The 18,211-nt window shown below is 31.7% G+C and overlaps 3 protein-coding genes and 1 long non-coding RNA gene across 4 annotated transcripts; 2 read left to right on the top strand and 2 right to left on the bottom strand.

Moving 5' to 3' along the window:
• On the bottom strand, positions 1–653 carry LOC128388932 (uncharacterized). The gene is made up of 3 exons (XR_008325376.1): positions 262–653; positions 139–201; positions 1–78 (listed from the first exon to the last, which is right to left on the bottom strand). It is a non-coding gene; the product is annotated as an uncharacterized LOC128388932 (long non-coding RNA).
• Positions 654–1,518: 865 nt separating this feature from the next.
• Positions 1,519–3,498, top strand: LOC128388877 (uncharacterized). The gene is made up of 5 exons (XM_053348336.1): positions 1,519–1,565; positions 1,624–1,715; positions 1,926–2,202; positions 2,259–2,500; positions 2,562–3,498. The coding sequence occupies exons 3-5, from the start codon at positions 2,049–2,051 to the stop codon at positions 2,934–2,936; spliced, it is 771 nt and encodes a 256-aa protein (XP_053204311.1). The 5' UTR covers positions 1,519–1,565; positions 1,624–1,715; positions 1,926–2,048; the 3' UTR covers positions 2,937–3,498.
• Positions 3,499–4,929: 1,431 nt separating this feature from the next.
• LOC128389094 (uncharacterized) lies at positions 4,930–12,783 on the bottom strand. Its single transcript, XM_053348609.1, is given in 25 exon segments — positions 4,930–5,342; positions 5,401–5,648; positions 5,705–6,041; positions 6,113–6,204; positions 6,264–6,326; positions 6,387–6,468; positions 6,983–7,007; positions 7,009–7,340; positions 7,489–7,694; positions 7,762–8,050; positions 8,115–8,215; positions 8,276–8,338; positions 8,399–8,488; positions 9,354–9,726; positions 9,794–9,999; positions 10,067–10,355; positions 10,423–10,523; positions 10,585–10,647; positions 10,708–10,933; positions 11,148–11,513; positions 11,577–11,785; positions 11,843–12,149; positions 12,334–12,431; positions 12,497–12,559; positions 12,641–12,783. Coding segments are annotated over 25 exon segments (4,704 nt in total). The 5' UTR covers positions 12,729–12,783; the 3' UTR covers positions 4,930–4,955.
• A 525-nt stretch (positions 12,784–13,308) lies between these two features.
• LOC128389093 (uncharacterized) lies at positions 13,309–18,092 on the top strand. The gene is given in 13 exon segments (XM_053348608.1): positions 13,309–13,506; positions 13,593–13,655; positions 13,720–13,817; positions 13,882–14,176; positions 14,238–14,449; positions 14,609–14,981; positions 16,377–16,457; positions 16,523–16,585; positions 16,665–16,762; positions 16,827–17,127; positions 17,184–17,389; positions 17,590–17,740; positions 17,743–18,092. Coding segments are annotated over 13 exon segments (2,262 nt in total). The 5' UTR covers positions 13,309–13,418; the 3' UTR covers positions 17,976–18,092.
• Positions 18,093–18,211: the final 119 nt, after the last annotated feature.

Below are 18,211 nucleotides of genomic sequence, written 5' to 3'. Positions count from 1 at the left end.
GTAAATTGTGATGTTTTAGAGTATCTATTGGATCCCTCGTCCATATTTTGGAATTGTTGATGTGATCAATAGGCTCACCTTGAAAACGATTATAATGTTAAAATGTAATCAGAACTAATTATGTGGAGATTTACTTACTGGTGACGAGATATTTGACTCTTTTGAATCTTATTGAAACTAAGTTGGACCATTTCGAACAAACTTCAGAAACAAAAAGAATCAAATTAATTTCTATCAAAGTTAAAACTTTTATACTCTTACCTTGAGACAATCTAATCAAATCTTCTAAACCCGAGAAGTTGTCGAAGATCAACCAAAGGCAATCATCCGGTAAATCGTTCAATAACATGATAATAATTCATTGGAAATTAACTAATTCAATTAGTCTGATTGTTTGGGTAAAAGCTTTGAAATTGACAAAACAATCAACAGCTGAAAGCGTTTAAAACAAACCAAGCGCTTCTTTTGAATGATGTGTCGTTTCCACGAAGTAATGAGTCGCAAAATATGGGAAGAAAATTTTTCGACACTTTGATCGTCGAGTATGAAATTATAATCAATCGAACTGTTGTTTCTCTGTCACATTCCCTGGAAGCAAACTGTTCCTTAATAAGTCATTGTTTAACTATTCGTTTCACTTGATTATCGTCTATCTCGTCACTATCACAAGGTGGTAAGGCATTAGATAAGTCCGTCAGCTCGATATCTTCATTTTGAGCGGTTTTTTTCGGCTTAAAGTCCAAGCTACGTATGAAAATGGACTTAATTGTTTAGTTAATTGTGTTTGATTAAATTAGGTTAGGTTAGGTCTTTGCTAATAAGGGTCACCATGACCAAAGAAAGGCCCGGAGGGCCTGAGACAATCAAGCCAAACCTCAAGCCGAGAAAAAAATCAGCTGAAAATTGAAAATTGTATCTTATGCCTTACCCACAAGGCGAAGTAGAAATAAATTGTAAATTGTATTAAAGTATCTATCGGATCTTCTTAATTTTTAAATGTTCAAAGTTATCAACAGGCTCATGTTGAAAACAATAAATACATAAAAATTGTTCCATAATGATAAGATTCACCTCTAAAGCGAATTTTTCTCAACTGCTCAGGTCGAAAGATCCCTTTACAATCAAACTATTCAAAAGAAGCGGTTGATTAATTTAAACCCTTTCACTTTCCCTTCAGGAGCCACAAGCCGAGTGATAAAATTCAAATTAACGGTTTTTTTGACCAACAGCTTATTCCCAATAGGAATTATCTAATCATATTAATTTTTAATTTTTAATTTCATGACAGAAATTTGGTGATTTTTACTCAATTTTTAAGTGAACTACGAATCGTAGTCTACGATTATGTCTAAAAACGATTTACCTGATGATTGTCTCTGGTTGATCTTCAACAACTTCTTCAAATTAGAAGAGTTGATTCAATTGTCTGAAGGTAAAAGCTTAAAAGTTCAACTGTTGATAATAAATACTAAATTTCCATTGGTTTTTTGTTTCTTTAGTTTGTTCAAAATGATTTGCCAATTTGATTGATATAAGATTGAAAAAAGTCAAATATCTTTACATAAGTAAGTACAATTGTAATTATTTTATCAAAGATTTATAACCGATTCTATCGACTTCTAGCAAGGGAAATTCCACATTTGGATTATTCCAGAGTATGGATTGAGCGTCCAGAAACTATTCAACTTGTACGAGAATTGTTACCAAATCTCAGGGTAAGCACATTGATTTTCGCCCTTAGCACAAGATCAGTTTGTTCGTTCTGACGAAGAACTACTTAGTGCTAACTCTTTACCTAATTAACTATTACTATTGTAATAAGAATAGCGGCTTTCGAAAAAAAAGTTGCGATAAGTGGAAAGACGCATGTAGAAAATTGTTCACGTTCAGTGTTTGATTTATTTTATTCTATTTAATGGTTTCAGATTGTTGATATTTATAGCTCATGGAAAAGTGCAAATTATGGAAAAGCATTTGACAATAACCTAAAAATAAAAGGACTGATTGGACTAACTGATGTTTACAAGCTCGATTTGGAAAATGTCGAAATGGTCTCAATGAATTATTTGTTGGATTTTGAAAAATTATTTCGGCCTGGTCAGCTGAAACAAATTTACTGTATGCTAGATTTTCATATGAATAATCTTTCTCGACTCGTCAAATACTTTCCGAATTTGAAGCGACTCAACCTTTCATTTCAAGGTAAAATATTGACGTTGGATTAATGGTCTAAATTAATTGAAAAATTCTTTTTGAAGGTCGAAAAGTTCGTTATAATGGTCCAAATTTATCCAATCTAAAAATCTTTGAGGCTTCGGTTTGGGATGATACGATGTATGAAACGTCCGGGTATTTAGGTATCTGTAACACAATTCATGTGATGGACTTTTGCCCATCTTTGGAAAGTGCTCACATTCATGGTCAATTAGATGATGAATTTACCAACATGGCACTAAAGAACTACAATCTAAGGGATTTGGTATTTTCAACTATGTTCTCAGTGAGTATTGAATTCAAGTCTATTCGGAAATATATTTTCTAATGTTTTTTTTCATCTTAAGCTATTTGATGAATACCTTACATGGCCATTCTTACGAACACTGTTGTCCAAGTATCCAAATTTACAGCATCTCGCGGTCAGAGGTGGTGACACTATTGAAGATAGTCATGTTGAGGAATTGTTGGAGTTATTGCCAAGGATAAAACTGTTGGACTTTAGGAAATCTAATGGAGTTACTGTTAAATCAGCTGATTTCTTATCTAAATTCTGTCTCAAATCTAATCGATCCATCAAAATCTATTATGATTGTGAAAAGGAACCAGATGACTGGCCCAAATTAGACACTCCTCGAGAATCAATTGTCTGCGGATTCGACTTCATGAAACATTGTTTTTATAAAACGTTTTATAATCTTCCAGAACTAATTGACGAATAGATATGAATTAATTTCATTGGATGGTTTATGCTATTAAAATTCATTCGAAAACAAGCAACTTGGTACTCTCTGACTTTAGAAAGGGTTTAATTAAAGATACCAATACTTCAAACACCAACTATATTTATGCGAATTGTAATTCGATTTTTACACATCGACCTTAATTTCTCTTTTCTTCTTTATTAACTCTAAATTATGCTCTATCTCGGACATATTCTTCGAAAAGATTGAAATTCTTATTTCATTTTCTCCTTCTTTTCACGACAAACCGAATGAGTTAACTTTTGACCTGATTATTACCTTTGTCTCAATCAACTGATATCTATTTCTAATTCAAAAAATTCAAATTTAAATGTTTTCAATGTTCAAAACAGAGCGATTAGCTAATCTAAGACAACAAAATGCTTACGATTGAAGGACTGGATTCAATGAATGAAGAAAATATTGTAAACAAACTAAAGCTTTTGAATGTAATTGTAAATTTACTAGAATTCAAATTGTAAAAACTGAGCGATTAGCTGAGTGCCCGATGGGGCCACCATATATTGGTGTATAATGCATTGCCTTTAGCCGATGTTAAAATAAACATTAACATTGACTGAACGTTATCAACAGGCGTAATAATTAAGCTTATTATACTCGTACTCATTATACATCTGAGGAAGTTGAACTTTGGAAGATCGAATTCTCTTACCTTCACTTAAGTCGTGTTATTAAAAATTCGAAATTCGCCTGATTAATCAGGTAATAAATTTATTTCCTCTGAAAAGAAATACGATGTTTACGCGACTGACAAGATGTTGAAAGTTTAATATTTTCTATTGCAGATCGTGCAGGGAAAGCGACTTGTAAGGCGATAATCATCATTCATTAGATACGGAAGAGTGAAAAAAGATTTATACAAACAATGTTTCATAAAATCGAATCCGTAGACAATTGATTCTCGAGGGTTATCGTATTTAGGCCAGTCATTCGGTTCCTTTTCACAATCAAAATAGATTCTAATTACTCGATCAAATTTGAGTTTGATAAGCACTGGGATGGATTAAATTATTGTGATGAAATAAGATTAACTGCTAATGGCCAAGACTTCCAAAAAATCACCATAAATATTGAATTATCGTGAGTTGTAAACTCTGTCATTGTCACTTGGTTCTGAAATCATTCATGATAGTCCTTTTTAACTATCCTAACCGATATACTAACAATAACCATTGATTTCAGATTTTTGATATTTTTTCGTATTACAAGAATTGGAGAATTGTAAATTATGAAAATTTGGTTAACAATAATCCGAAAATTAAAGGACTGATTGGACTAACTCATGGTATTAATCTCAATTTAAAAAATATCGAAATGATCTCAATTGATATTTTGGATTATAAAAAAACTCTTTCATCCTAAAAAGTTTAGCCAAATTTACTATGCTTCCTCTTTACATTTGAATGATCTTTCTGAACTCGTCGAGTACTTTCTGAATTTAAACAGAATCAAAATTAAGTTTTATGGTAAATTGTTGATGTTGGATCGATGATCTAAATTAACTTAAAAATTATTTTTCTAGGGAAACAAGTTCGTTATAATGGTCCAAATTTATCTAACCTGAAGATTTATGAGTCTTTTGTAGATGGATGTCATCCTACCTGTAACGCAATTCATGTGACGGACTTTTGTCCATCTTTGGAAAGTACATATTCAGTCAATCAGATGAAAAGTTTACCATTTTTTAATTAATATTCAAATCGAGGACCATCCAAAGACAGACTATTGGTCAATCGTTTAATAATAGAATAACAATCAAGGTAATAATAAAAAACGAAGACTTAAAATTAATTCAGAGTTACAAAAGTAACATACTAATTCTAATTTCTGATTTTCTCCGTCAGAGTTTCAACCTCACTAATTCTAACTGAGAAATTTTTAGATTTAGGAATTTCTGTCAAAACGCCAACAGGTTCTAGTTTAATTTTTCACTGTGAAACATACAATTGACTTAACGAGATTCGAAATTTTCGTAATTTATTCATCAATTAAGCACGGAAGAGAATGAAAAGATTTATAAAAACAATGCTTCATGAAGTCGAATCCATAGACAATTGAATCACCAGCAGTGCTTAATTTAGGCCAATCAGTTGGTTCTTCTTCACAATCATAATAGATTTTGACTGATCTATTAGATTCAAGGCAAAATTTAGATAAGAAATCAGCTGATTTTTGAGTAACTCTTTTTGATCCCCTGAAGTCCAACAGTTTTATTTTTGGTAATAACTTTACCAATTCTACAACAAGATTATCCTCAATAGTGTCACCTCCTCTAATCGCAAGATTTTGTAAATTTGGATATTTGGACAACAGTCTTCGTAAGTATGGCCATGTTATGTAATTTGTCACGAATTCACTCCCTACCTTGAAATAAAAAACAGAGAGAAGATTATTCATATTCCAAGAGAATTTCGATACTTACGTAATGTTTTTTAATCACCAAATCTCTTAGGTTGTAGTTCTTTAGAGAGATATCAGTATAGCGATTAACATTTTGTTCAGATGGTGATATGCTATAGAGACCATTTGAACAGCTCATAAAAGCGCTTTCTAGAGATGGACAAAAGTTCATCAAATGAAATCCGTAAACACTTAAATTCCATCGGTCTGAAGCAAATTCAAGAATCTTTAGATTGCATAGATTTGGACCAGCATAAAGAACTTTTTTCCCTTTAAAAATAATTCTTTCATTAATTTAGATCACTAATTGAGCATCAATAATTTACCATTGAACGTTATGTTGAGTCGCTTCAAATTCGGAAAATATTCAATGTATTTAGGCAGAAATTCAAAGAAGAAGTCGCGTTTAAAGCGAATTTGTCTCAATTGATCAGGTCGAAAGATTCTTTTACAATCCAACATATAATCCATTTCGACCATCTCGATATTTTCTAGATCCAAATTGAGACCAGCGCGTATCCCAAGCACTCCCTTTATCTTTGGATTATTGTTGACCACATCCTGGAAATATTCTGGTGGGAATTTAAAGTGGTCTCGGACTTCGGGCGGGGATACATTAAAATTCATTGATGTATATGGAACACCACAAGAGACATTTAAAATCTAAATTAGTAGTAAAGAATAAGAATAAACCATCTTTTACTTCATATGATCAAATTCTAGTCAATATTTACCCTGAGATTTGGCAACAGTTTCCGTAGATTATATTTGAATGTTAGCTCTTTCTCTATCCATATTTTGGAATAATCAAAATGAACAACATCACCTGATTGAAGCCAAAGAATTGGTTGATTATGAGAGACAATTGAATGGAAGTTTACTTACTGTGGAGCAGATATTTAACTTTTGAGAATCTAATGGAAATTAAATTGGACCATTTCGAACAAACTTCAGAAACAGAAAGAATTAAGTTAATTTCTATCACAATTCAAAATCTTTTACTTTTACCTTTAGACAATTGGATCAACTCTTCTAATTCATCGAAATTGTCGAAGATCTTCCAAAGACAATTTTCAGGTAATTTGTCGAAAGACATGATGAAAGTTCACTAATTGAATGACTGAATTTCTTTATGAAATAATTAAACCTTTTAATTGAAAAGCACAATCAAGCTCAGAGTCTTTTCTTCAAAGAGCTTTAACCCTTTGCTTTTCCCTTTTCCCTTTGAATTGTTGACAGCTGATGAAATCGTTTGATTAACATTAAGCGCTTATTTTAAGTAGATAATTGTTTCGATAGTTTAACCAACTATAATAGATTATTACCTGATTCACATCATGTGATTCATTTTATGATTGATGATTTATCCCATTGAAACTGTTATTAGAAATAATGAAATTTTTATTACGATGAGACGTGAAACAAAATTGATTTGCAAAGTTTTAATTGCGCTGAGAATCAATATTTTTAGTATAATTTGAAGTTAGTGTGATTGATTCAGTGAGTTCGACTACTATTGAGAAAACAAATAAAGTTTATTTTTCATTGAAAAATCTTGTCTGATTGATTTATTAGATCAATAGATTAATTTGATCATCAATTAGAAATGGAAGCCGAGAAAAAGACTTAAAAACAATGTTTCATGAAATCAAATCCATAGACAATTGATTCTTGAGGAGTATCGTATTTGGGCCAGTCATCTGGTTCATTTTCACAATCATAATAGATTTTGATTGATCGATTGAATTTGCGACAGAATTTAGATAAGAAATCAGCTGATTTTCCAGTAAAATTTTCACAACTTCTCAAGTCCAATAGTTTTATCTGTAGCAATAGTTGAACCAATTCTTCCACATGACAATCCGCAACATCTTCAGATCCTCTGATCGCGAGATGGAGTAAATTTGGAAATTTGGTCAACAGTTTTCGGATAGATGACCAATTCATGCTATTTGCCCATGGCTTTAAATGAAAAATAGATATAAATAAATGTGTATGTTGTAAGAATCGACTCAATTTGAAGAGAAACTTAAGTCATATCTTTCATCCGTGAAAAAACAGATAAAAGAGTAAGCCTCGATCTAAGGATAAACTCAAATTCGATACTCACTATTTCAATAACTAAATCTTTTAGATTGTAGTTCTTAATTGAAAGATCAATATGTTGATCATATGGAGCACAACAAATTGAAGCACTTTCCAGAGACGGGCAAAAATCTAATAAATCGATCTTGTCATTTTTTTCATACAATCCTGACAAAACAGCTTCAAGAATCTTTAGTTTGGATAAATTTGGACCATTGTAACGCTCCTCTCCTGTAGAAATGATTCTTTGATTAATCTAACAATCTTGAAATATATTAAATCGACATGAATGATTTACCAAGGAGACGCCCATGGAATCGCTTTAAATTCGGAAAGTATTCAACGTATTCAGGAAGTTTATTTACATGAAGAAGCCCAAAGTAAATTTGTTTCAACTGATCAGGTTGAAAGACTTTTCTGTAATCATCCATATGATCCATTGCGATCATTTCGATATTTTTCAAATCGACTGCACACTTGTTTCTCAATCCAATCAAACCTTTAATCTTCGGATTATTGTTGATCACTTTTTTGAAATGTCTTGGTTTCAATTGAGGCCTGGGGAGAAAATCAACCACAGTGACAATCTTAAACCATCAAAAAGAGTTAGAATAATTAATAAGGATGAAAGATTTTCTGTTTGATAATTACCCTGAGATTTGGTAACAATTCTCGTAAATTGTGATGTTTTAGAGTATCTATTGGATCCCTCGTCCATATTTTGGAATTGTTGATGTGATCAATAGGCTCACCTTGAAAACGATTATAATATTAAAATGTAAACAGAACTAATTATGTGGAAATTTACTTACTGTTGACGAGATATTTGACTTTTTTGAATCTTATTGAAATTAAACTGGACCATTTCGAACAAACTTCAGAAATAAAAAGAATCAAATTAATTTCTATCAAAATTAAAACTTTTATACTCTTACCTTGAGACAATCTAATCAAATCTTCTAAACCCGAGAAGTTGTCGAAGATCAACCAAAGGCAATCATCCGGTAAATCGTTCAATAACATGATAATAATTCATTGAAATTAACTAAGTCAATCAGTCTGATTGTTTGGGTAAAAGCTTTGAAATTGACAAAACAATCAACAGCTGAAAGCGTTTAAAACAAATCAAGCGCTTTTTTTGAATGATGTGTCGTGTCCACGAAGTAATGTGTCGCTGTTTGAGTATCAAAATATGGAAAAAAAATTTTTCGACATTTTGATCGTCGAGTATGAAATTATAATCAATCGAACTGTTGTTTCTCTGTCACATTCCCTGGAGGCAAATTGTTCCTTACTAAGTCATTGTTTAACTATTCGTTTCACTTGATTATCGTCTATCTCGTCGGTGCTTCTCATTGTATTGTTATTAACGTTGGATCATTGATTCTCAAGGAGCTTCGTATAAAATGTATTCAGTTGGTTCGTCATCGTAATCACATGAATAATTATGTTTTCAATGTTTATTAAGTGTTCAAAGTTATCAACAGGCTCATGTTAAAACAATAAAATCATAAAAATTGCTCCATAATAATAAGATTAACCCTCTTCCAAAGTCTGAACAGGCACCATTGTTTTATTTTGATTTTGACAAGGGACTGATTGAACTTTTTGGCTGTTTGATTGTGACTTTTCCTTCTGAGAAGGACATGAATATTAATAATATTATATTATTGTTTGATTAGGTCGATTGTGGCCTTAAGAGAACAAGGTTACTAACACTTGTTGATAGTTCGTCCATTTACAAGAGTGTATTGAACTTTTGGACAACCAACTGACCAGTTGTAAGATTAATCCTACTTTATTTTGACGATGAAATAAATTTTATTTTGAGCAATGATCTTGTCTAATGAATTTATTACAGAAACATGAGATTTGAAATTTGCGTGGTTTATTCATCAAATAGAAATGGGAGGTAGGGGAAAGACTTATAAAAACAATGTTTCATGAAATTGAATCCGTAAACAATTGATTCTTGAGGTGTATCGTATTTGGGCCAGTCTTCTGGTTCATTTTCACAATCATAATAGATTTTGATGGATCGATCAGATTTGAGACAGAATTTAGATAAGAAATCAGCTGATTTAACAGTAATTCCATTAGATTCCCTAAAATCCAATAGCTTTATCTGTGGCAATAGTTGAACCAATTCTTCGACATGACAATCTGCAACATCTTGAGATCCTCTGATCGCGAGATGGAGTAAATTTGGAAATTTGGTCAACAGTTTTCGGATAGATGACCAATTCATGTAATCTACCAATGGCTGCAGATGAAGAAAATAGATATAAGAATCAACTCAATTTAAAGATAAACTTTAATTCGATACTCACTATGTCAATCACCAAATCTTTTAGATTGTAGTTCTTTATGGAAATGTTAATTCTTTGCTCATATGTAGTACCACAAATAAAAGCGCTTTCCAAAGACGGACAATAATCTATCACGTTGAATTTGTCACAATCCTGACCGAATCCTGATACATAAGCTTCAAGAATCTTCAGCTTTGATAAATTTGGACCATTGTAACGCTCACCTCCTGTAGAAATGATTCTTTGATTAATCTAACAATCTTGAAAGATATTAAATCGACATGAATGATTTACCAAGTAGACAAACATGGAGTCGCTGCAAATTCGGAAAGTATTCAACGTATTCAGGAAGATTATGTACATGAAGCCCTTTTAATTGAATTTGTTTCAACTGATCAGAGCGAAAAACTTTCTTGTAGTTAACCATATGGCTCATTGCCATCATTTCGACGTGTCTCAAATTGAGCTTACACTTGTTCTGTAATCCAATGACTCCTTTGATTTTCGGATTATTGTTGATCACTTTTCTGAAATGTCTTGGCTTCAATTTATAGTTGTCGAACTCATCAACTACAGTGACAATCTGAAATCATTAAAAAGAATATACATGTAAATCAATGTCCTATGTTCATTTTCTATTCGATAATTACCCTGAGATTTGATAACAATTCTGATAAATTGTGATGTTTAAGAGTATTTACTGGATCAGTCATCCATATTTTGGAATAGTCAATGTTATCTTCAGGTTTTTCTTAAAACAATTAATAAATCATGAAAGTTAGTCAGAACTATTTACATGTAAATCAACTTACTGGTGTCGAGATATTTGACTCTTTTGAGTCTAATGCAAATTAAATTGGACCATTTCGAACAAACTTCAGAAACAAAAAGAATCGAGTTACTTTTCATCAAAATTAAAACTTTTATACTCTTACCTTGAGACAATCTAATCAATTCTTCTAAATCAAAAAAATAGTCGAAGATCAACCAAAGGCAATCATCAGGTAGATCGTTTAACAACATAATTATAAGCCGCTCAACAGGTATAAGCAATTGATTAACAGAAACAAGCAGAAATTGAGAATTACTAATAAAACTTTTATTAAATTGAACCCAACTTTGTGTCTTAGACGCAGAGTTACAGCTGAAAGACCTAAAGCGCTTTTTTTGAATAGTTCAAAAAACTTTTCGAATTGAACAAAAGTTACCGGAGGCCATATCCTCCGAACGATAATATGATACGATTGGATATAATTGAGAACTGAATTCAACAAGTATCTCTATAGTCTAAAAAACTCATTCATACAAGAATTGTACAATTGTAGAAAAAAAAACTTTTATTTGGGGATTATCATAAATTTTATTCATCAATTACGTTCGGAAGGGAGCTAAAAGATTTATAAAAACAATGTTTCATGAAATTGAATCCATAGACAATTGATTCTCGAGGAGTATCGTATTTGGGCCAGTCGTCCGGTTCCTTTTCACAATCATAATAGATTTTGATTGATCGATTGGATTTAAGACAGAATTTAGACAAGAAATCAGCTGATTTTCCAGTAACATTTTCACAACTTCTCAAGTCTAATAGTTTTATCTCTGATAATAATCGAACCAATTTTTCTACATGATTATCCCCAATACCTTCACTTTTTCTGATAGCAAGATTTTGTAAATTTGGATATTTGGACAACAGTTTTCGCAAGTGTGACCAAGTGAAATTAGGAAATTCTCTCATTGGCTTCGGATGAATAAAGAAAAACTATTTTTACTAATCAAAACAAAACTGAGATTTAATACTCACCAGATCAATAACCAAATCCTTCAGATTATAGTTCCTTTTAGCTTCATCAGTATTAACATTTCCTATTGGAAGTCTCATAAAAGCGCTCGTAAGATAAGGACAAGAGTCCATCAAACGAACTCCGTTATAAGTACCATACTCTTGATATGAATTAAGTTCAAGAATCTTGAGATTGGTAAATTCTGGGCCATAGTAATCTACTTCTCCTCCTAAAAAACATAATTCTTTCATTAATCTAGAAAATTAGTCGAATTTAGAAATTTTACCACAAAACGAAATATTGAGTCGCTTCAAATTTGGAAAATATTCAGCGCATTTAGGAAGCTCGTCAATGGAAGCATCGTACAAGTGGATTTGTTTCAACTGATCAGGTCGAAAGATTTTTTTGTAATCAAAATCCAGAGATTTCATCGAAATCATTTCGATATTCTCCAAGTTGTGCCCATTGAATGAATCAGAATCGCGACTATTGATTCGAATTAATCCTTTTATTTTCGGATTATCATTCACCACTTTTCTGACATCGACCGCGTGAGACGCCTGTCCAACGGAAACAAAAGGGAAATTGACAATCTAAAACCATCGAAAAGAATTATAATCAATTTAGTTATCGAGCATTAAACAAATACAGTCACACACTTATTTTGTGAAGATTCTTCATTGCCATCTAATCTCCTCACTTTTGTCAAACATGCAAAATAAGTGTGTGACTTACTGTAGATTAAATTTCTAATTGTTATCATTTAGATATAATTACCCTGAGATTTGGTAAAAGCTCTTGAAGATTGTAATCAGACAAAGTATTTGGATTCTCCATCCATATTTTGGAATAATCGTGTTTATGAACATCGAACCCTTGAAATCGATGGAACTGTGAAAATTAATCTAAAAAATCAAGAATCGACTAAAAATTTACTCACAATTTACCAGATATTTAACTTTTTTGAGTCGTATGGAAATCAAATTGGACCATTTTGAACAAACTAAAAGAATAAGAAAAAAGAAGAAAAAAGATTTCAAATTTCAGTAAATTTCCTCTAAGATTCAAACTCTTATACTTTTACCTTTAGACAATTGAATCAACTCTTCTAATTTGAAAAATTTGTCAAAGATCAACCAGAGACAATCATCAGGTAAATCGTTTAATAACATAACTATAATTCACTAAATGGGTAAAGTGAAAAAAACGAAGTCACTAAATTGAAGTTTTGAATATGAAACTTTCGATACTAAGTTTTGTATAACACAAGGCGGTAAAAAAGTTTGTTTCACATGTGAGGTTTAGGATACGAGCGCTCGATTCAAAAATCGAAATCAAACTAAAATGTCAACAAATTCACTTATCATTACAACTCTGAGGAGAGAAATTTTCGTACCATATTTTGTCATGACAAAGAAAATTTATTCCTTAATTATTATCCTTAAATTATTTCATCTCTGATAATAATCTCACCAGTTCTTTTGAATGATTATCCTCAAACTTTTCGACAAAACCAGTAATCGCAAGGTTATGTGAAATAGGAAATTAGGACAGTCGATTTCCGAAAGATTGAATTGACCATTGAATGAATTAGTGTGATTATGAATCTCAATTGCTGATGAATATCTGTGCCTTGAAATAGATTAAGACGCTGAAAATAACTAATGATTTCGAACTGTTTTTTGATACAATCAAACTGTTCAAAAGAAGCGGTTGATTTAATTTAAACCCTTTCACTTTTCCTTCAGGAGCCACAAACCGAGTGATGAGGCACATGTTTAAGGTTATTCCTAATTTAAAATTATTAATTTTTATTTCATTGGCGATTTTTATTTTAACTGTTCAGTGAATTATATGTAATTATGCTATTGAACGATTTGATTGATGATTGTCTCTGGTTGATCTTCGACAACTTCTTCGAATTAGAAGAGCTGATTCAATTGTCTAAAGGTAAAAGCTTAAAAGTTCAACTGTGGATAATTAATAAATTGTAGTATTAATTCAATACTAAATTTCAATTGTTTTTGTTTCTTTAGTCTGTTCAAAATGGTCCAATTTGATTGATCTAAGATTCAAGAAAGTTAAATATCTTCTCAACAGTAAGTAAAATTCACATTTAAATTATTGTGTCAGAAATTCTTAACCGATTCTATCGACTTCTAGGAGTGACAATTAAACATTTAGATCATTCAAAAGTATGGATGGAGGATCCAGAAACTATCGAAGTTTATGATTTAAGGGAATTGTTACCAAATCTCAGGGTAGATATTAAATAGAAATGGTTTACTAGTAGTTTATTAATTTTGTTCGTTTTAATGGCTCAAGGCCATTGATCTCTTTCCTTACGTTGGTGATAAACCATGGATATCATCAAATTATAGACCAATGGTTGACAATAATCCGAAAATAAAAGGACTGGTTGATCTAACTGATGGTTATAATCTCAATTTGGAAAATATCGAGATGGTCGCAATGGATAATAAAATGATGGAGTATAAAAAACTCTTTTGTCCTGATCAGTTGAAACAAATTTACTTTGATTGCGCTTTTGATCTAAATGATCTGAATGAACTCGTCGAATACTTTCCGAATTTAAAGAGAATCAACGTTAAGTTCTGTGGTAAATTACACGTGTACTTTTTGATTAATTATCTAAATTAATTGAAGAATTATTCTTAAAGGGAAACCAGTTCGTTATGATGGTCCAAATTTATTCAATCTGAAGATCTTTGAGTCTACTGTAGATGGGCAGTTTGGTACCTGTAATGCAATTCATGTGATGGACTTTTGTCCATCTTTGGAAAGTGCTTACATTTGTGACCAATCAGATGATGAATTTACCAACATGGCTCGAAAGAACTACAATTTAAGGGATTTGGTAATTGTAAATACAGTATGTATCTAATTTATTCTAAAGTAAATTGTGTTAAGGATATGACAATTGAATTAATTTTCTAGTTCGTATCACTCTTTGCGTATGATAATTCACCATTCAATCCATTCTACAACAGCCTTCATATATGAATTTCATTTAAATCAATTTTCATCATAGCCATCGACAGACAACTTAACATGGCCATTCTTACGAAAACTGTTGTCCAAGTATCCAAATTTACATAATCTTGCGATCGACGGAGGTTATAAAATGGATGATAGTCGTGTTACAGAATTGGTAAAATTATTACCAATGATAAAGCTGATGGACTTCAGAGGATCCAAAAAAGTTACTGTTAAATCAGCTGATTTTTTATCTAAATTCTGTCTTGAGTCTAATCGATCCATAAAAATCTATTATGATTGTGAAAAGGAACCAAATGACTGGCCTAAATACGATAATCCTCGAGAATCAATTGTCTACGGATTCGATTTTATGAAGCATTGTTTTTATAGACCTTTTGATGATCTTCCGCGCCTAATTGATGAATGAACTCTAAAGCTTCAATAAATCATGCTACATCGATAACCAGTCAATACGATTTAATTTTTATATTTTTTCGCAAGAAACGTGTGTTTATCTCTTACTTGGGTCGAGGAACATCCAAAGACACCCTTTGAGCGAAGCATTCAATAGTAGAATAACAATCAAGGTAAAAATCAAAAACGAAGACTCAAAATTACAACGGTAACATACACTTTCATGGTCAAAATTTCCACTTCGCCAATTCTAATCGATTGGATTCAAGGCTGATAAGAAATCAACTGATTTCTCAGTGACTTTTTCCGGATCTTCTGTAGTTCAACAGTTTTATTTCTAGTAGAATTGCTACCAGTTATTCTATACGATCATCGTTTATTTCGTCACTTCCTCTAATTGCAAGATGATTTAAATTTTCATAACAGTTTCTGTAAGAATGGCTATGTAATGCATTCGGCAAGTGCCTTGAAATAAAAAACAGATAAAAATGATTCTGATTGCAAAAGAATCTCGATACTCACGTAATGTTTTGTAATCACCAAATCTCTTAAATAGTAGTTCTTTAGATAGATATTAGCATAGCGATCACCATTTGAACAACTCATAAAAGCGTTTTCCAAAGATGTACAAAAGTTCATCAAATGAAATCCGTAAACGCAAATTCCATTGGTCTGAAGCAAATTCAAGAATCTTGAGATTGCATAGATTTGGACCAACATTAAGAACTTGTTCCTCTTTAAAAATAGTTTTGTATTAATCTAGATCACTTATTCAGCATCAATAATTTACCATAGAACATGAAGCTGAGTCGCTCTAAATTCGGAAAAATGTTCAATGTATTCAGGAAGATATTGAAAAAAAACTTCCCTTTAAAGTGAATTACTAAGTGCTAAGTATAATACAGCCAAAGACTAAGTTTGCAACCATTTTTTAAATCACTCACGCAGTTAACGATAATCAAGTAAAGATAACTTTTGATATCTAATCAGTTGACCTTTTTAAGACCACATCACTTGAATTAGTCGACAAACTTATTATCATATCTCTGGATTAACTTTATCTCTCATTGATTATATTCAACTGCGTGAAGTATTTAAAAAGTGGTTGCCAACTTTAAGTCTTTGACTGTACAATTAGATTAAAAATATCTTAATTAAAAAGTATTTACATTTCCTATTAAAAGTCGCAAGAAATCTAATTGACAAACAACTTTTCTTGAAGCGATGGTCAATGAGCGACCACGTGAGACGCCACCCCTACGGAGTGACTAGCTTATTACTCTTTGGCGAAAAAAGTCAGCTGAGAGTGTAAATTGTGAGCTACCGGACTTATCTTGGGCCTTATCCAAAAGTAAAGTATCACCACAACACTATTTTAATTGTTCAGTGAATTATAAATATGTTATTAAACGATTTACCTGATGATTGTCTCTGGTTGATCTTCGACAACTTCTTCAGATTAGAAGAGTTGATCGAATTGTCTAAAGGTAAAAGTTTGAAAGTTCAACTGTTGATAATAAATACTAAATTTCACTTGTTTTTGTTTCTAAAGTTTGTTCAAAATGGTCCAATTTGATTGATATAAGATTGAAAAAAGTTAAATATCTTCTCATCGGTAAGTACAATTGTAATTACAACTATTATATCAGTAATTTTCTAACCTAATCTGTTAAACTGATTCTATCGACTCATAGAATGGAAAGTTACTCATTTGGATTATTCAAAAGTATGGATGGAGGATCCAGAAACTTTCGAAGTTTATAATTTAAGGGAATTGTTACCAAATCTCAGGGTAGATATTAAATAGAAATGGTTTACTAGTAGTTTATTAATTTTGTTCATTTTAATGGTTCAAGGCTCTTGATCTCTTTCCTTACGCTGACGATAGACCATGGAGATCATCAAATTATGGACCAATTGTTGACAATAATCCGAAAATAAAAGGACTGGTTGGAATAGATTCTAAATATATCATCGATTTGAAAATGATCAGTATGGTCTCAATAGATCAATTTTATTATGAGCAAGAGTATAAAAAACTCTTTCGCCCTAATCAGTTGAAACAAATTCGTTATAATGAAGATTTCCTGCTGAAAGATCTTTCTGAACTCGTCAAATACTTCCCTGATTTGAAGCGACTCAACATTTGGCTTGAAGGTAAATTATTGCTGTTCGATTAATGATCTACATTAACTGAAGAATTATTTTTAAAGGGCAAAAAGATCGTTATAATGGTCCAAATTTATCCAATCTGAAGATCTTTGAGTTTTCTGGATGCTGGGATTCTTTCTGTCCCGCATTTCATGTGATGGACTTTTGTCCATCTTTGGAAAGTGCTTACATTCAGGGACAATCAGATGATGAGTTTACCAACATGGCACGGAAGAACTACAATCTAAGGGATTTAGTAATTGAAACAGTGAGTATCAAATTCAAATTTATCCTATTAATAAGTCTATTATTTCATCTTGCATATCACCATTTGAACAAAATGTTGATCGCTATACTGATATCTCTCTAAGGAACTACAACCTAAGAGATTTGGTGATTAAAAACAATACGTGAGTATCAAGGTTCTCTTAGAATATGAATAATCTTCTTTCTGTTTTTTATTTAAAGGTAGGGAGTGAACTCATGACAAACTACATATCATGGCCATTTTTACGAAGACTGTTGTCCAAATATCCAAATTTGCATAATCTTGCGATTAGAGGAAGTGGCGAAATAAATGATAGTCGTCTTGAAGAGTTGGTTGCGATTCTACCAGAAATAAAACTTTGGACTTCAGAAGATCCAAAGGAGTGACTTCAAAATCAGCTGATTTCTTGTCTAAATTCTGTCTCAAATATGATCGATCAATCAAAATTTATTATGATTGTAAAAAGCAACAAACTGACTGGCCTAAATTAGACTCGCATCGAGAATCAATTGTCTACGGATTCGATTTCATGGAACATTGTTTTTATAAAACTTTTTTCGCTCTTCCAGATCTAATTGATGAATGAACTCTAATGCTACAGGCTCATTTTACATTGATACTTAGTATCACGTGATTTAATTATTGTATCATCTTTTATAATTTAGCAAGGGAAAAAATCACAATAAACACTTATATGACCTTATATACTGTCGCAAATCTAATGGATCAATTCGAAGCTTTTATGATTGGGGTCAGACCTCAATTGAGTGGCCTGAATACGATACTCCTCGTGAATCAATTTTCTTCGGAGCTTCTTACGAA

Source organism: Panonychus citri, unplaced genomic scaffold (genome assembly GCF_014898815.1).
Source record: "Panonychus citri isolate SS breed McGregor unplaced genomic scaffold, ASM1489881v1 Contig00104, whole genome shotgun sequence".
Classification (NCBI taxonomy): Eukaryota; Metazoa; Arthropoda; class Arachnida; order Trombidiformes; family Tetranychidae; genus Panonychus; species Panonychus citri.
Note: the sequence above shows the minus strand (reverse complement) of the source record. Positions and strands in the feature narration are given on the sequence as shown.